Source organism: Pelodiscus sinensis, chromosome 15 (genome assembly GCF_049634645.1).
Source record: "Pelodiscus sinensis isolate JC-2024 chromosome 15, ASM4963464v1, whole genome shotgun sequence".
NCBI classification, from domain to species: Eukaryota; Metazoa; Chordata; order Testudines; family Trionychidae; genus Pelodiscus; species Pelodiscus sinensis.
The window spans coordinates 40,561,482-40,576,464 of record NC_134725.1 but is presented as its reverse complement, the minus strand read 5'-3'; the positions used below and the strand labels follow the sequence as shown (position 1 = coordinate 40,576,464).

Here is a 14,983-nt window from a genome sequence, read left to right as displayed (position 1 = left end):
GCTCTGGGTGGGAGATGAGGACACTGCAGGGACAGGGAATGAGCAAGTTAAGCACAGGGGCTTGCGACCCTGGGGTGTCTTTTCCAAGGGACGAGGTGTCGAGGGGCGAGAATGGTGCCTGCTCTTTCCTGCGTGCTCTTGTGAGCTCTGACATCAGCCTGCAGGCCGGCATGGCTCCAGCTTGCCAGCAGCCTGTGGCTGGCTTCACAAAAGCAAAGCCACCCCCTTTGTCCACCCTCCCAGCCCTCTGGCACCTGGGCTGCCTGGCAGCTGATTCCAGAGCTTAGCCCCAGGTAGTCTCTGCCCCGGCCTCAAGCTGAGGTGGGTCCTGTGGGAATAAAACTAGGCTCCGTTCCTGCTCTGGGCCTCCACCAGCAGGGTCCAGAAGCCATGTGCCCGCATCAGGTGCCAGTCCCTCGCAGTGTCCACCCCACTGTAGCTCACCGGTCATGGAGCACCTGCTTTCCCAGGGCCTGCTCTCCCCCGAGTCTCACTCATGATGGTGACTCTGCTGAATTGTGACTCAGTCCTAGCTCAGAGCTTTCAGAAAAGGAACCCTGGGAGAACTCCTGGCATATGGCCTGATCCTGTCAACAAGTGGCACTTTCTCCTGCCCCAGAGGACAGTCCGGGCTTGTTGAGCCATAACATCACTCCTAACACCACAGCCTGCATTCGACACTGGCAGGAGCTCTTGGGGAAACTTTAGACAAGAGCCCCTACAAAAACTCCTGCACGAGGGAATTTTTGCAGCTGTACTGCATGTCTCACGGCCCTGGGGCATCAGGGTTCATTGGCAATCCAGCTGATTCCTTTTGGTGACTTCTCCTGAATAGGCTGTACGATTCTGGCTTTGTTCGGAGGGTGAGTGGCGTTGTGGGGCTGAGTGAGTGTTCTACACACAATACTCGCACTGTCCACTGAAAATGGCACTGGAGGTCAGAGCTAGGCACCAATGCACTGTCCTACTCACCGAAGTGGCAGAGATGGGGCCTGGGATCACCCACATGCCCTGGCCAGGGGTAGGGATGCCAGATGGTTTAACCAAAAATACCACCCCCCCCCAAAAAACAAACAAACACTATTGAGAAAAAAAAGGTGGGAGACCAAAGTTGTTCAGTGGGAAAAAAAAAAAAAAGAACCCAGACAGTTAAGTGTAACCGTTCTGCCAGGCTGAGTTAATAGTAGCAAGGTTCTGGCCAGGTTCAGTATCTAGGGGTCTCCTCCCAACACCGGCTCGAGCCCCCACCCAGTGACCTGGAAAATCTTACATACACCTCTGGGTGCCTCAAAGAGGCAATTCTTCCCCTCTCGCAAGCACAGAGCCTCCGTATAGCAGCAAACCTTTAATAACATGACGTAACCGACATCAGCATTAACTTGGGAAAACACCACAACTCGGATTCATAGACCAAACATGAGCAAAGACCCACCCCCCAGCCACGAATCACCCAGGCTACGTCTAGACTGGCATGATTTTCCGCAAATGCTTTTCACAGAAAAGTTTTCCGTGAAAAGCATTTTCGGAAAAGAGCTTTTCTGCAAAAGCACTTTTTGTGGAAAAGCATCCGTGCCAATTTGGACAAGCTTTTCCACAAAAAAGCTCCAATTGCCATTTTAGCCATCGGGGCTTTTTTGCGGAAAACAGTGCTGTGCTGTCTACACTGGCCCTCTTGCGCAAATGATTTGCACAAGAGGGCTTTTGCCCGAATGGGAGCAGCATAGCATTTCCGCAAGAAGCACTGATTTCTTACATGAGATCGTCAGTGTTCTTGCGGAAATTCAAGCGGCCAGTGTAGACAGCTGGCAAGTTTTTCTGCAAAAACAGTGGATTTTGCAGAAAAACTTGCCAGTCTAGACACAGCCCTGACTGTCCGGGTCAATACCAGACACCTGGCTGCCATGTCCCCCTCATTTCATCTTGCCTCAAAACCCCCATTTCATTAATGCCTCAGGTCGGTGAGTCAGTAAAGTTCCCTTTATCTCTCGGCCAGGCCAAGGCTGGCCAGCTGCAATTCCCCACATACAGCTCTCTGCAGGACTGGGCCAGAGAGTGCGCGCGTGGTGCTCGGCAGGGCCCAGCTGTGTCCCTGAGCCCTGCATATGGGGCCATACATCGCAAGGCTGCCAACTCTTTCCCAATTGGAAACAAGCTGCTTTAATCGCTCCTCCCCCCCATCCTTGGACTGGGCCCCAGTCTCTGCTTTTGGGCTGGGGCCTGGCTACTGTTAGTGCGAGCACGTGGAGAGGCCCTATACTTGGTGTGCAGCTGCTCTCCTCCAGCCCCCTGCGCTGCCAGTTGGGTTTGCAGTGACAGCTGCCTCCCAACGAAGTAGGAGGCAGCATCAGAGCAAGCAGCTCTCAATGAATTTTGTGTTTCTCAGACATTTAGTGTTGCTTTCAGGGCACTTTGATGATGCCTTCTCCCAACCCCTGTAAGCAGACTGCACAGCAGGGAGCACGCACATGTGTACAAGAAGCCTCACATGAAAGACAGAGGCATCTCGAAAGCCATAATAATGCGGAGTGCCAGTTAGGGGATTTGTCACTGAGAGCACTTTACAGATAGAAAGAACTTATTAACGAGTGTGACTAACAGCTTGCAAGGTTTAATTGATGCGTGTTTGTTGTCCTTTTATATCTGTCTCCCTCTCCTTCCTGTTGGCTCAGGCTCAGGCAGTTATTGGTGTGTGCAGCAGCCACTAGGGTAATTATATGAGTACAATAATGAAAGGTTACTCTATGGTAAAGCCCCCGGCAGCCCCAGGATCTCTGTCCAGAGCCTCAAGATAGGTCCTGACCTAGCTTCCTAGTCCCCCTGCTCACTGTGGGGACACTCAGGTTGGATGTATTTTTCTGTTCCGGGTTGGTTGTTCCTGCCGAGGTGACTGAGTTTCTGAAGATCAAGCTTTCAGTGGATCAGGAGTATGGATAATTAACGTCTCTGTCAGACAGACTGCTCGTTGCAAGATGGATTGACTGGCAAGCTCATAATGCAGAAGCCACCCACATGAAACAAGCAGGCTAATGTTAGACTTCAGCTTAAGCTGGGCGTTGGTCAGCTGTCCATGGTCACAGTGGGGGCTTCCAGTCATCTGTCAGCAAGTGATTGATTGATGTGGACACCTTCCAATCTTATTCTGATTATTCTCAGTAGCTTGCCTGGTGGCCATTTTTCAGGAGTTGGCAGCAGTCAGGCCTCCCAGCTTCAGTGCAACGTCTGCACTGGGATTAACCCTTTCCTTTGGTCTAAAATGTCTTTGTCAGGGGGCGGCGGCAGCACCTAGGGGCTGATTGAGCTTATGAACCCTGGTTAGAGAAGAGATGCGAATGCACTGAGTCCCAGAGAGTGTCCTAGAGACACCTCCCCCTTCCTACCGCAGTAGTTTGTCTTCCAGGTCTTGGGTGAAGTACAGCAGCAAACGGGCTCTGTAGAGTCTGTTCAGAGCAGAACAGACACCCCAGTTTGTAATTTCTTCTGTCTGTTGTGGCAGTTTACTTGAATGTTACAGTGTAAGTCATGTGCCTGAAAGTCACCTCGGCAGGGGACAAACACCCTATAAATAAATGCAATTCTTGGAGCGAGTTTGGAATTCACAGGAAAGACCAGGATTCAGATTCAGTCATCCAGGGAACGATTCCGAGGAGGAGAAAAGGCAAAGAGCCTTTTCCACTGTGTTTCCATTTCACTAGGACAAAGAAGCCGCTTGGGCGCACTCTGTAGATGTCTAATGCGTAGGTCTGTGTAACAACGTGTGTGCCTTTGTCATGTCTGTCATTACCAACAAGCATGTTATTGTCCAGAGCACTTGCAGGTATCTCCAGCTATGTGAGGGCTGTTGTCTCCCTTTCTCTTCAATGGCTGGACAAGCTGCTCTTTTTCTGTAACTGGTCTTGACGAGGGCCCTGCTTGCTTGCTTGCTTTGCTGCGCACGTTCTGTTCCCATCAGAATGGACGCAAATGAGCCCGCCATAGGGAAACCTTTGGCGGTGTCCCTTCTCAGCAGAGATCTGGATTTGTATGGCCCGGGCTAATTGCAGTCACTTGCGGAGCTGACTCTGGGCGGTTGGTCGTACTCCCGCTGAAGATACAGGTAGCGCTACTCTGAGTGCACATGCGAGTTAAGCTACGGATGCAGTGTTATAAGTAACTGTATGCAACACTTGTGTATGGATGCTGCTGCACCAGAGGCCGGACCAAGCACCCCTTGAAGTCAGGGAGTCTTCCCATTGACTAGCATAGCCTTGGGTCTGGCCCTAGCTGCTAGGCCTTGCTTCTCTGACTCTTACTGATCCAGTCTGTTCTCTCATCCCTTTCAGGTGGCGACTCTTCTCCAAACCAAGCGGCTGCACTCCCAGACAGCGCTCCCCGACAGCACCACCCCAGCCTCGTCGACTTCAGGGAGCACAGCTCTGTCCACAGCTGCAGGGCAGCCCACTCAGACATGCTGTATTGGGCAGGGTCTTTGGCAGCTGCCCTGACCTGCACCTAAGGCACAGCAGGATGCCCAAGCACGAGGTGGCTATGGCAGGCACCCAGCATGAGGAGCAGAGGCAGAGCTCAGCCAACCCGCCCTGCGCTGCAGAGGCACTGTGGGCATGGTGGAGGGGAGGGTGGGCTGTGTGTACAGACGCGTACAGTCTGACGGGGCTCGGTGGCACTGACATACAGAAGTGCCGGTTAGGTTCATTTGGAAAGAGTCCGATTCTCGAGCGAGTTATCATCTGGCAGGGTGTCATCTGATGTGGGGGAAAGGGGCAGAGCTTGGTTTGCTCTCCCCAGACTGTTCTGAGGACTGGATGCCACATTGTGGCTTCCCCTCCCCGCCTGTGTAGGATGCCCTGTCTAGAAGGAATATTTAAAGTAGTCTGGTGTGAATCAGTGCTGGCAGGAGGGGCTAGGCAGCAGCCCCAGGCACTGAGGTTCTCTGCTTATCCACTGGCCAGGTTAGTCTGGGTGGCAGCAGCAGCAGCAGCAGCAGCAGCAGCAGCAGCAGCAGCAAAAGCTGTCCGTGTGCTCTGCTGTGAGCCTCACTCAGTCTCCCAAAAAACAGGACTATGCAGCACTTTAAAGACTAACAAGATGGTTTATTAGATGATGAGCTTTCGTGGGCCAGACCCACTTCCTCAGATCAAATAGTGGAAGAAAATTGTCACAACCATATATACCAAAGGATACAATTAAAAAAATGAACACATATGAAAAGGACAAATCACATTGCAGAACAGAAGGGGGAGAGGGGAGTGGGGGGGAAGGTAAATGTCTGTGAGCTAATGATATTAGAGGTGATAATTGGGGAATCTATCTTTGTAATGGGTAAGATAGTTAATGTCTTTGTTTAAGCTTAGGTGTAAAGTGTTGAATTTAAGCATGAATGACAGTTCAGAGGATTCTCTTTCAAGTGTGGCGTGAAAAGGTCTTTGAAGCAGGATGCAGGTAATCAAGTTGTTGAGACAATGCCCTTTCTGGTTGAAATGGCAAGAAACTGTTTTTTCTATCACTATTCAGTCTCCCAAGCAACCCTCCTGCTGCTGCTGGTATTATGAGGATCAGACAGCTCTGATGCGAGCCCCTGTCCATTTGGAACTGGACTGAAGCCCCAGGGACAGTCTGGTAGTTATGTCCCATGAGCACACACTGTTGGGCACTGTTGTTGCAAGTGGAGCCCCGAGTTAGGGCTCTCAGCATGTCACCTCCTCTGAACCAGCTTCACTCTTGTACCAGGCATGGGCGTGAGGAGGGAGGCAGCTGCAGAGGGCACGGCCCTTTTGTATCAAACTTGGCACTTTACATCTTCAAAGCACTTTACAAGCTCACCCATTCCAGCCCCCCTCTGGGTGAAAGGATGGAGCAAGTGGGAGCCTCGTTCAGTGACCGGCCTAGAGCCAAAGAGGAAGTGAGGATCAGGAGTGCCTGGCTGCCTGTCCTGAGGTCAGACCACTAGCCTCCCACTGGCTGGGTGGGGCACAGTCGTCCCTGCAAGAGGCTGAGCCACAGCCCAGGTCTCTTTGGGGACTGCCAGTTCCCCCAGCTCCTCCTGCTGCTGCCCTACCCTCTGAAGGCCTCGTGGGGGGCAGCTGTTCCGAGCCGGGGAGCCCTGCACCCTAATCCTTGGGCGGCAGCACTGGTGAGTCGTGACAAAGCCATCGCTGCCCTCCCATGCCCTGGCGCTTGGCCCAGGCAGTCCGTGCGTGCCTGGGGACTGAGCACATGGAGCACAGAGCTCCTGCGTTTGACAGGTCAGCGCTCTCTTCTGCTCATGCTATTAAAGGCCTAGCCACATGAAACAGGCAACGGCTGAAACTCACCTCGCCATGTCCAGGCATGTCAGTGACTCCCCCACTCCCCTCCCCTCCACTCTTGGGCATGACCCTGAGCAATGTTGAAAAGCACCGGCATTGTGGGTGCCAGTCACCTGTCTAAACTGCTTGTCAAGCAAGGGAAGCCTGCTGATCTTTGCAAAGCAGCCTGTGTTGTGTTTTATACCATGGGCTCACACTCCCTACAGTACTGGAGGGGCCAGGAGATGCCTCCTAATGAATCCTCCCTCCCTCCCCCGGCCCGGTGGCAGCGTGTGCAACAGTGATGCTGTAACATGGTTTTGCATATTAAAAAACTCCCTTTGACCAATTGTGCTGTGGGCTGTGCTGATTGGAGGCCTTGGTTTTCCATTTATTCATGTCTACAGGTGGCCTACACTTTGGGAAACAAAATGGCCACCTGCCAAAACCCACAGTTGTTCCTTAGTTGGTTGGTGGTAGCACTTCAATACACTCATGTCTCACTGTCCCCAGTGGGCAAAGAAGATCTAAGCCCCACAGAGAAAAAGGGGAAGAAGAACTTGAAAACAGCAGCCCGAGACACTGCAGTCACCCTGATGAAAGGGCGGAGCAGGATTTAGTTCCATTTCCCCATATGTTCTCTACCCTCTTTGGTCACTCTTCTCTGGGGAGGTAGGTGCCCCACACTCAGGACCTTTTTCCTGTGGTGTTTGCTCCTCCTTCCGCCCTCGGATCTCCTCCGACCTCCTAGTCTTCTGCCTCCGTTTCCTCCCTCCTGGGACCGGGGTCTGGCGTATCTAGCTGCAAAGTCCTCTCATATCCAGGCCAGTCGTATTTAGACTCAACTGCTTCAGGCTTTTTTCCAGCCCCCCCTCCCTCCCCAGTCATGGGAGGAGCATATAGAATATATAGGAACCTACATACGGCACATACAGAGCTGGGTTCTCTGCCTGGAGGAATTTACAGTCTATGTCCCTGACCCCCGCACTTCAACCCATGCTGGCAGAGCCGTGCACCTGCACACAGCACTAGTGGGGATCCCCGTGCCTGGATTTAAACTCTTATCGGGCCCAGGCGTAGAGAGAGGGTGGACTGGGGAGCGGGAGGACATAGACATGCAATATGGCTGTGACACTGTGTGGGTGGGTAATGCTCTCTTCACAGGGAATAGCAGAGCGTCTGATTTTCCTTTTTGGCCTATAAGCACCTGAGAGGAATGTGTGGGATGGAGGCTGGGGGCAGGGCCAATGGGGGCAAGGCGGCAGGTTGAGGAGCCTGGAGCCATGTGAAAGGAGGCACAGACCTGGGCATGGAGAAAGGAGGGGAGGAGCCTGAGCCAGACCAGGCGCTCTAGGGCCAAAGGAGAAGTGGTGCCTTCCCAGGGAGGGATCTAGTCATGCAGGCACCGTCCCAGCGAGGTTCAGAGCTCCTGACACTGAGATTTAATCCGTGACAGGCCCTAAGGGCAGGCTCCTCTGTGCAGCGGCAGGACGGGCACAGCAGCATGTGGCCTCACATGGGCTGGCAGGGCCAAAGGTGAGTGAGCTAGCGACAGACGTTTCGCTTGTCCCGAACCCAGGGCAGCTCGGGTACTTTTCCTTTCTTTCTGACGGTCAGGACTGCCTTCCCGGCACTTCCTTCAACTTTGCACATTTCTCCAGTGACACACCACCACCCTGGGGCCGGATGGCCCTGTAGTCACTGCTGTTCAGGAGTCCTGCTGGCTGGAGGAGGCGATGCCTGCTTGCAGATTGGGCAGACGGTTGGTGATGCTGAGCAATTCTGGGTGTTGCCTGGTCTGAGTGTGCTGTCACTTCTGCCAGACTCCTGGCTCCGAAAGCACCAGATGTCCCTCCTCATACAGTACATGGCATCTGGTGACATCCCTGTGCTAATAAATAGGAACCCCTCCTCCGAGATGTGCTAATAAATAGGAAAAAACCCAGCAGCAGCTAAAAGGAAGCCATGGTGTTCATGGCCACTGCTGGGAATCAAAAGGGTGCGGGGTGGGAAGAACACCCCAGGGGGTGCCGAGTTGTATGTGACAGGACCAGAAAGCTGCCTGGTGCTGTGTGAAACTCTTCCCATGACAGATGTTGGCACCACAGGACAAACTCAGCCACTAAGGGCATGTGAGAGGCACTTGTCCCAAGGCCTGGGCTTCTGATCTGGCCCCGAAAGGTGCACTGAGCTCCCTCCCAGCAAGCAGAGCAGCCAGGGATTCTGTGAATGCAGAGATGGTGGATGAGTTTGTTGAGCAGGCTCATGAACAGCCAGCTAGACACAGAAGGGCTGGAGGACCCAGGCAACACCACAGAAGAGGGGATACTTGCCTGCCAGCCAACAGGTGAACGTGGGGTAACCCCCCTCTGGCATTGTTTGTTCTGCTGTTTGTTCTGTTCTTGCATTTTAGTGCCAGATCTTGCCACCTCTCTCCACCCTGAATGGCTCCCTACTCAACGGATCTCCATGAAACCATGACCCTTCAGTCACTACAGAGCGGCTGGACTCATAGCAAAAGCAGCTGCCCGTTCGACTATTGATTACCAGTGACTAGGTTACAGTGTATCAGCTAGCAATTAAATAAGACTCGGGACTAAGGGTGGCCAGGGGGCATGTAGAACTAGCTTCCACTTGGGGTCTTAGACGCCAGAACGAATTGCCTCGCAGTTCTGTCCCAGACAGGGAGGCCTGGCATGGATACGAGGGGGCTTTGCAACAAGAGCTGCATGAGTAGCTGTACCAATGCTCCTTTCCTCGTGTGTTGCTGGCCAGCTCTGCTCGGACAGACTCTGTTGTGTTTGGGCAGGGCTCACCCATCTCCCAGCCTTGGGCAGAGCCACCAGCCCCTCCCCTTGGGTGGGAAACAGTCCCTCAGAAGTTCAGCTGATTTTCTTCAAAGCAAAGGAAGCTATTAGAAATGCTCAGGGAAGCACTGCGATAGGAGGAGGAACCTGGGCACCAAGGAGGGGGAAAATCTGTAGCACTCACACCAAAATGCACAGTGCAGATGCCTAGAAAGTGTGTGGGGAGTGTTGGCCTATTGTTCCCGGCTAGTGCCCAGGTTTTCACCTTCCTTAGGGCTCCCCCACCCCACCCCCACACCCACGCTGCTCTGGTCTTGGGTGAAGTAGCCACAGGCTGTTGGTACAGAGATGCTGCAGGCTCATCATGTAAATCCAGGACAGGGTTAGTGACGTCGTTCCTGCCATTTGAACAGAATCATGGATCTCACAGCCAGACCGGCCACCTGTGTAATGTGGGCCCAGCGACCCTGCCCTGAGCCCACTGACTCAGCTCAGGTCTCTTTATGCCCTGTGCTGTGAGCAGGAGGCCAGGCCAGCCTTGCTGCTTTGATGAGCTGGAGCTGAGTGCCACAGGCCTGAGGATCCTTCCCAGGTTGGCAGAGATATGGTAACGCTGCTGAACGGCTGACAAGTGCCAGTCAGAGAGGATCCCCTAGTTCTGGAGAGAGGAGCCCTGATTTGCCCTCCTGCATGTGTCAGAGGCGCAATGAGCTGTTCCAACGTAGCATCCTGTCTCACGCAGTGGTGCAACCAGCAGAGTGGTATGTGCTGGCAGCCCCTGAGGGGTGCACTTGTGCCTGCTGCCATTTTGGAACCACAGGCCAGTCAACAAAATGGTGGACTATTTGGACTGAATTCTGCTTGGCCGTGCGCACCTTGCTGGGGTTGCCTGCAACTGGAAACAGGACTTGGCCCAAACTAAGGGTTCCATGTGACAGTGAATGGCGTCAGGCAGGGATGCACCTTTGTGTGTCAGTGCCAAAGAGAGGGTCAATAAGTGGTTAGGGGGCTGGAGCCAGAGTGGAGTCAGGCAGCACAACCCAGGCTATGTTCCAGGAATTGAGTTGAAGCTCCAACCCAGAGAAACAACCTGTTGCTCTCTGTCCCTGCACTGCTGTTCAAGATCCTACGGCTTTTAGATGGGCTGCTGTTAAAGGGGACCAATCCGGGGCTGTTCATTCAAACTGGGTGTATTCAGCTACTACTAGTATTTAGTCCAAGAGCAGCACATTATTTCACAGCAAAGCTATTGCTCTTCAAGCCTAGACAGTCGTATTACAGAATATCTGCCAGCCTATGTCTGCAATTCCCTAGACAGAGCCTGTATCAGGCTCAAAATATGCCATGTGGCCTACGGATGGAATCCTGTCCATAAATATCTGAACTAAAACTGATTCCAGAGTGGAAGAAGGAAACCTTGTACAAAGGGCCTGTGCTGAAAAGCAGGGGTGGTGCTTGCACCTCTGGGATGCTGCAAACATAGTAGTAGGGCCTCTCCTGAGACAGTAATAACACTAGCTCCAGGGTGTTTCTTAACAAATTAAGCAAAAGAAGAAGCTGTAGCTTGACTGAGAAAAAGATAGAGGCAATACAAATGGAAATGCAAAGGCTAAGCAAGAGGAACTGCCAGCTGCTGTAAATTACAGGGACTCAATCTGGATTAGGCAGGTGCTGTGGATAGAAGCACTAAAGCACTAACTATAGGAGCCTACGGGAAAGAATTAACGGACACAAATCAGATATCTGAAAAGGCAACACACAGAAACCTGTTGGGGAACATTTTAACCTGCCTGGGCACTCATTAATGGATCTCAAAGTCACTGTATTGTTTCAAACCAATATCAAAAGCCAGCTCCGCAGGGAAGCTACAGAACTTCATTTCATTTACAAGTTTGGTACTTACAACAGAAGTCTAAACAAAGACTTTGGCTGGATGGCCCACTTCGGTCCACATCCTAATGACATAAAAAAAACAACAACAAAGGGTACTTAGAGTGGGCACTAAGTTCTCTTATCAGCTTCATTTAGCATAGACACTCTTATTGACAATTTCCTCCCCCCTTTTTTCCTTCTTTTTTCTTCTCTCCCCTCACCCCCTCTCTGTGCTGTTTATTGGAAAACTGGACCCCTTAAACTCCATTCATCTGAAGAAGTGGGTTTTGCCCACAAACGCTCATGATACAATCTACATGTTTTGTTAGTCTTTAAAGTGTTACCAGACTATTTGTAGTTTCTTCAGTTTTCCCTGTTACAGACTAACTTGGGGTACGTCTAGACTACATGCCTCTGTCGCCAGAGACATGTAGATTAGGTTACCCGACATAGAAAAATGAAGCGGCGATTTAAATAATCGCCGCTTCATTTAAATTTACATGGCTGCCGCGCTGAGCCGACAAACAGCTGATCAGCTGTTTGTCGGCTCAGCGCAATAGTCTGGCCGTGCGGGTGTCGACATCAAAGGCATTTGTCGACCACTCAGGTAAACCTCATCCCAGGAAATATAGGATGTAATGGAGATGGAAATGATGACTCTGGCTAATGATCAGTTCTTGAAAAGTTTGAGTTAGGAGCTAGCAATGTGCTCCTCACAGGGTCACCATCTTCTTCTTCTCATGAGGTCATGGCCCTGGGAGCCACAGAACCTGTTGGCAGAGTGGCCCAGCTGACTGGTGTAGCTTTCAAAGCACTGCTGAAGAGGGCTGTGATTTTCAAGCAATTCACAACACATTATTTAAAAAAAATTAGGACTTCTGAAATTTTGAAAAGTCAAATAATTGCAACTTTTCAACACTTCCTCCTCTTTGGAAATGAGAAAAAAAGAAAAAAAAATGGACTTGATTTGCAATTTGCACTGAGTGGCAAAGAGGGAAGGGAGAAAAATTAAAATTCAAAGTTAGAGCAGAAAAAATAAAAGTAGTTTCCTCCATTTCCCTTCACCCTGCCCAAACAAGCCACTCAGCTGGTTGCAATCAGTGGCAGGGTTAAAAATGGAACAAAACGGGGGGAGGAAAGAATAAGAGCCCCCAAAATAAAAATTTTGGTTTGTTTCTTTTTTTAAAGTATTTTAAAATTTCAGTCAAAATGTATATTTTATTTAGAAATTTCCAATGGAAAAAAACATTAACACTTTTTCTCATGGAACTTTTTTTTTCTCTGTAACCTGAATTATTATGGGCAAAGTTTTTCCGTGGAGCAGTTCGGGCCGTCTCTGCTGTACATCCAGGCCAGAGCGCCTGCCTCTGCTAAGCTCATATTCCTTAGCTGTCTCGCTGGCCATTTCATCACTCTTCCCCTTTGTGTCCCCCTACCCCGGCATCAAGTCACATGTGTTTACTCACCTGCCAAGCCCCCACAGGTCTGCTCCTTCTTGTGTGTTCAGCCACATCCCTCACTGCGCCTCACCTTCGCTGCCTTTGCTCTACCAGTGAGTATAGGCTGGATCACCCATTGGTCACCCAGCCTTCTTCACACTGCTCCAGCGCTGAGCCCCAAGACCATGCTCTCGCCTCAGACCCACCTCCACATGTAGGCCTGTTAGACACCAGCCAGTTAACGGTGGCTTGAGGGCCAAAGGGACTAACTGGTACTATAGTGATGAGAAACAAGGAGACAGTTTCTGCATGTGTCTGTACCAATTTTACCCCTCCTCCCCCGCCACTCCACATACCTCACTTGTCTACTTGGAGCCCAATCTCATCTGTGTGGAGGAGTGCTCGAGGCAGCACAGATGTAGGCCTGGACAGAAAAATGGAATGTCCAATCCTGGGAGCGTGCTGGCGTTTCAACCCAGGTTTAGTTCTGAATCAAAATCCTAAAATTTCCCACTGAACAGAACTTCGAGGGTATTTCTGTTTGGAACCATTGAAATATTTCATTTCAATTATATCTATTTTCTGTTGCTCTAAACAAGTGCATACAATACTATATATTAGATTGACAATTAGTATTTTAAAATACTATAGACATCAGCAGGAAGGAATGATAAAGTTGAAATGAACCATTTAAAAAGATCATAATGATCCATTTTTACTTTTTACCATCAAAAAATTAGTCAAAAACCGATTTTGATGAAATTGTGTTTTCTGATAGAAAACTGTTCTGGGAATAAAATTGGTCAGCTCTGTGTCTGTGTGTGTGCATGTGCATGTACACGTGCGTGCATATGTCTGTGTGTATGCATGTGCATACGTACACAGGTGTGCATGTTCGTGAGTGCATGTGGGTGCATGTGTGTGTATGCGCATGCCTGTGTTTGTGTGTGCACATGCATACAAATGAGCTGTGTCAAGACTGGCAAGTTTTTCCGCAAAATCATCTGCTTTTGCAGAAAAACTTGCCAGCTGGCTACACTAGCCGTTTGAATTTCTGCAAAAGCACTGACGATCTCATGTAAGATTGTCAGTGCTTTTGCGGAAATACTGTGCTGCTCCTATTCGGGCAAAAGTCTTTTTCAGAAAAACTTTTGTGCAAAAGGGCCAGTGTAGACAGCAGAGATTTGTTTTCCGAGAAAAAGCCCCAATCGCAAAAATGGTGATCGGGGGTTTTTTTGCAGAAGAGCGCGTCTAGATTGGCCACGGACGCTTTTCCACAAAAAGTGCTTTTGCAGAAAAGCGTCCTGCCAATCTAGACGCGCTTTTCCGAAAATGCTTTTAACGGAAAAGTTTTCTGTTAAAAGCATTTCCGGAAAATCATGCCAGTGTAGACGTAGCCATGCAGTGTTTGTGTGTGTTTGTGCACGTGCATGAGCGCATGTTTGTGCATGCATGTGGGTGTGTGTGTGCATGCCTACATGTGTGTGCGCACCTATATACAAATGCAGTGTTTGTGTGTGTGTGTGTATGTGCATGTTTGTGTATGTGCGTGCCTGCATATGTGTGTGCACATATATAAAAGCGCAGTGTTTCCATGTGTGTGCGTGTGTGTATGCATGTCTGCTTTTTTCTATTTGTTTATTTGCCGCTCTTCACCATGGACTCCAAGTGTCTTGCCCTCATTAATGGACTTTATTCTCCTAACACCCCTAGGATTCAGGGAGGAGCTCACAAAAGCTCTGACAACTCGGTATTTCCCTAGTGGAGCCCCTTCTCTGCTTGTTTCCTGCCTGCTCTGGAAGCAGAGCTATTTCAGGAGCCCAGGGAAAGCATCCTAGAGAGACCTCCAATGCTCCTAGGTCAGGAACAGCGGGTGCTGCATGAACATCTGTCTTTATGAGATTCAAACTCTAAAGGGGCTTGCTGCTCAGCTAAACTTCTGGATCTGAAAACAAACCAATGGCCCTAGTTATCCCTGTGGCTTGCCTGCAGCACTCTCACCTCTGGGCCAGAAGGCCAAAGGGGAACAATAATGCTGCAAACAAGGATTTGGAGTCGTGCCAGCGCAGAGCCAAAGGAGGCCTGTGCTACCTTGTTAATGGCATGGTTTAGCTCTCGTTAGCAGATGCTGTGCAACACTCAGGTCATGTCAGTGCTGTCTCTGTGGCAGGCCTTACAGGAGCTAACGATGCCCAGATACTTCCCCAAAAGAGTTCAGGATATGCTGTGCCCTGTAGCCAACAGTTCCCCCACTAAGACCCATGCCTGGGTGTGAGGTGCAATGTCTGAGCACATAGGGCTACACTTGGCTGGGCAGCTGGTCTCTAGCACATGGTTCTGCAAAGCACTTTGGCTACTAGCTGGGGTGACGATTTATTATTGGCCATGCACTGAGGTTTTGCTCAGTACCTGTGAAAGGCCCTGAATTGCTGATGAAAGCGTACAAGCAGCGTATGGGTACTGTGGGCCAGGCTCAGCCTTGCGGTGTACAGTCCGGATCCTTATGATTGTCTGCGCAAAGGCACAACGGTTAGTTTTCTTTTATTGTTTCAGCTGAACTGGCATTAGGAGCAGCCTTCTGGGT

The 14,983-nt window shown here is 50.7% G+C and overlaps 1 protein-coding gene across 1 annotated transcript in view; it reads left to right on the top strand.

Moving 5' to 3' along the window:
- The window catches only part of LOC112544769 (transcriptional activator MN1), a 219,474-nt gene extending 208,004 nt beyond the window's left edge, over positions 1-11,470 (top strand). The window contains exon 2 of the mRNA XM_075898902.1: positions 4,320-11,470. Coding sequence (XP_075755017.1) covers positions 4,320-4,492 — 173 coding nt within the window. The 3' untranslated portion in view covers positions 4,493-11,470. The remainder of the gene's footprint in view (positions 1-4,319) is intronic.
- Positions 11,471-14,983: the final 3,513 nt, after the last annotated feature.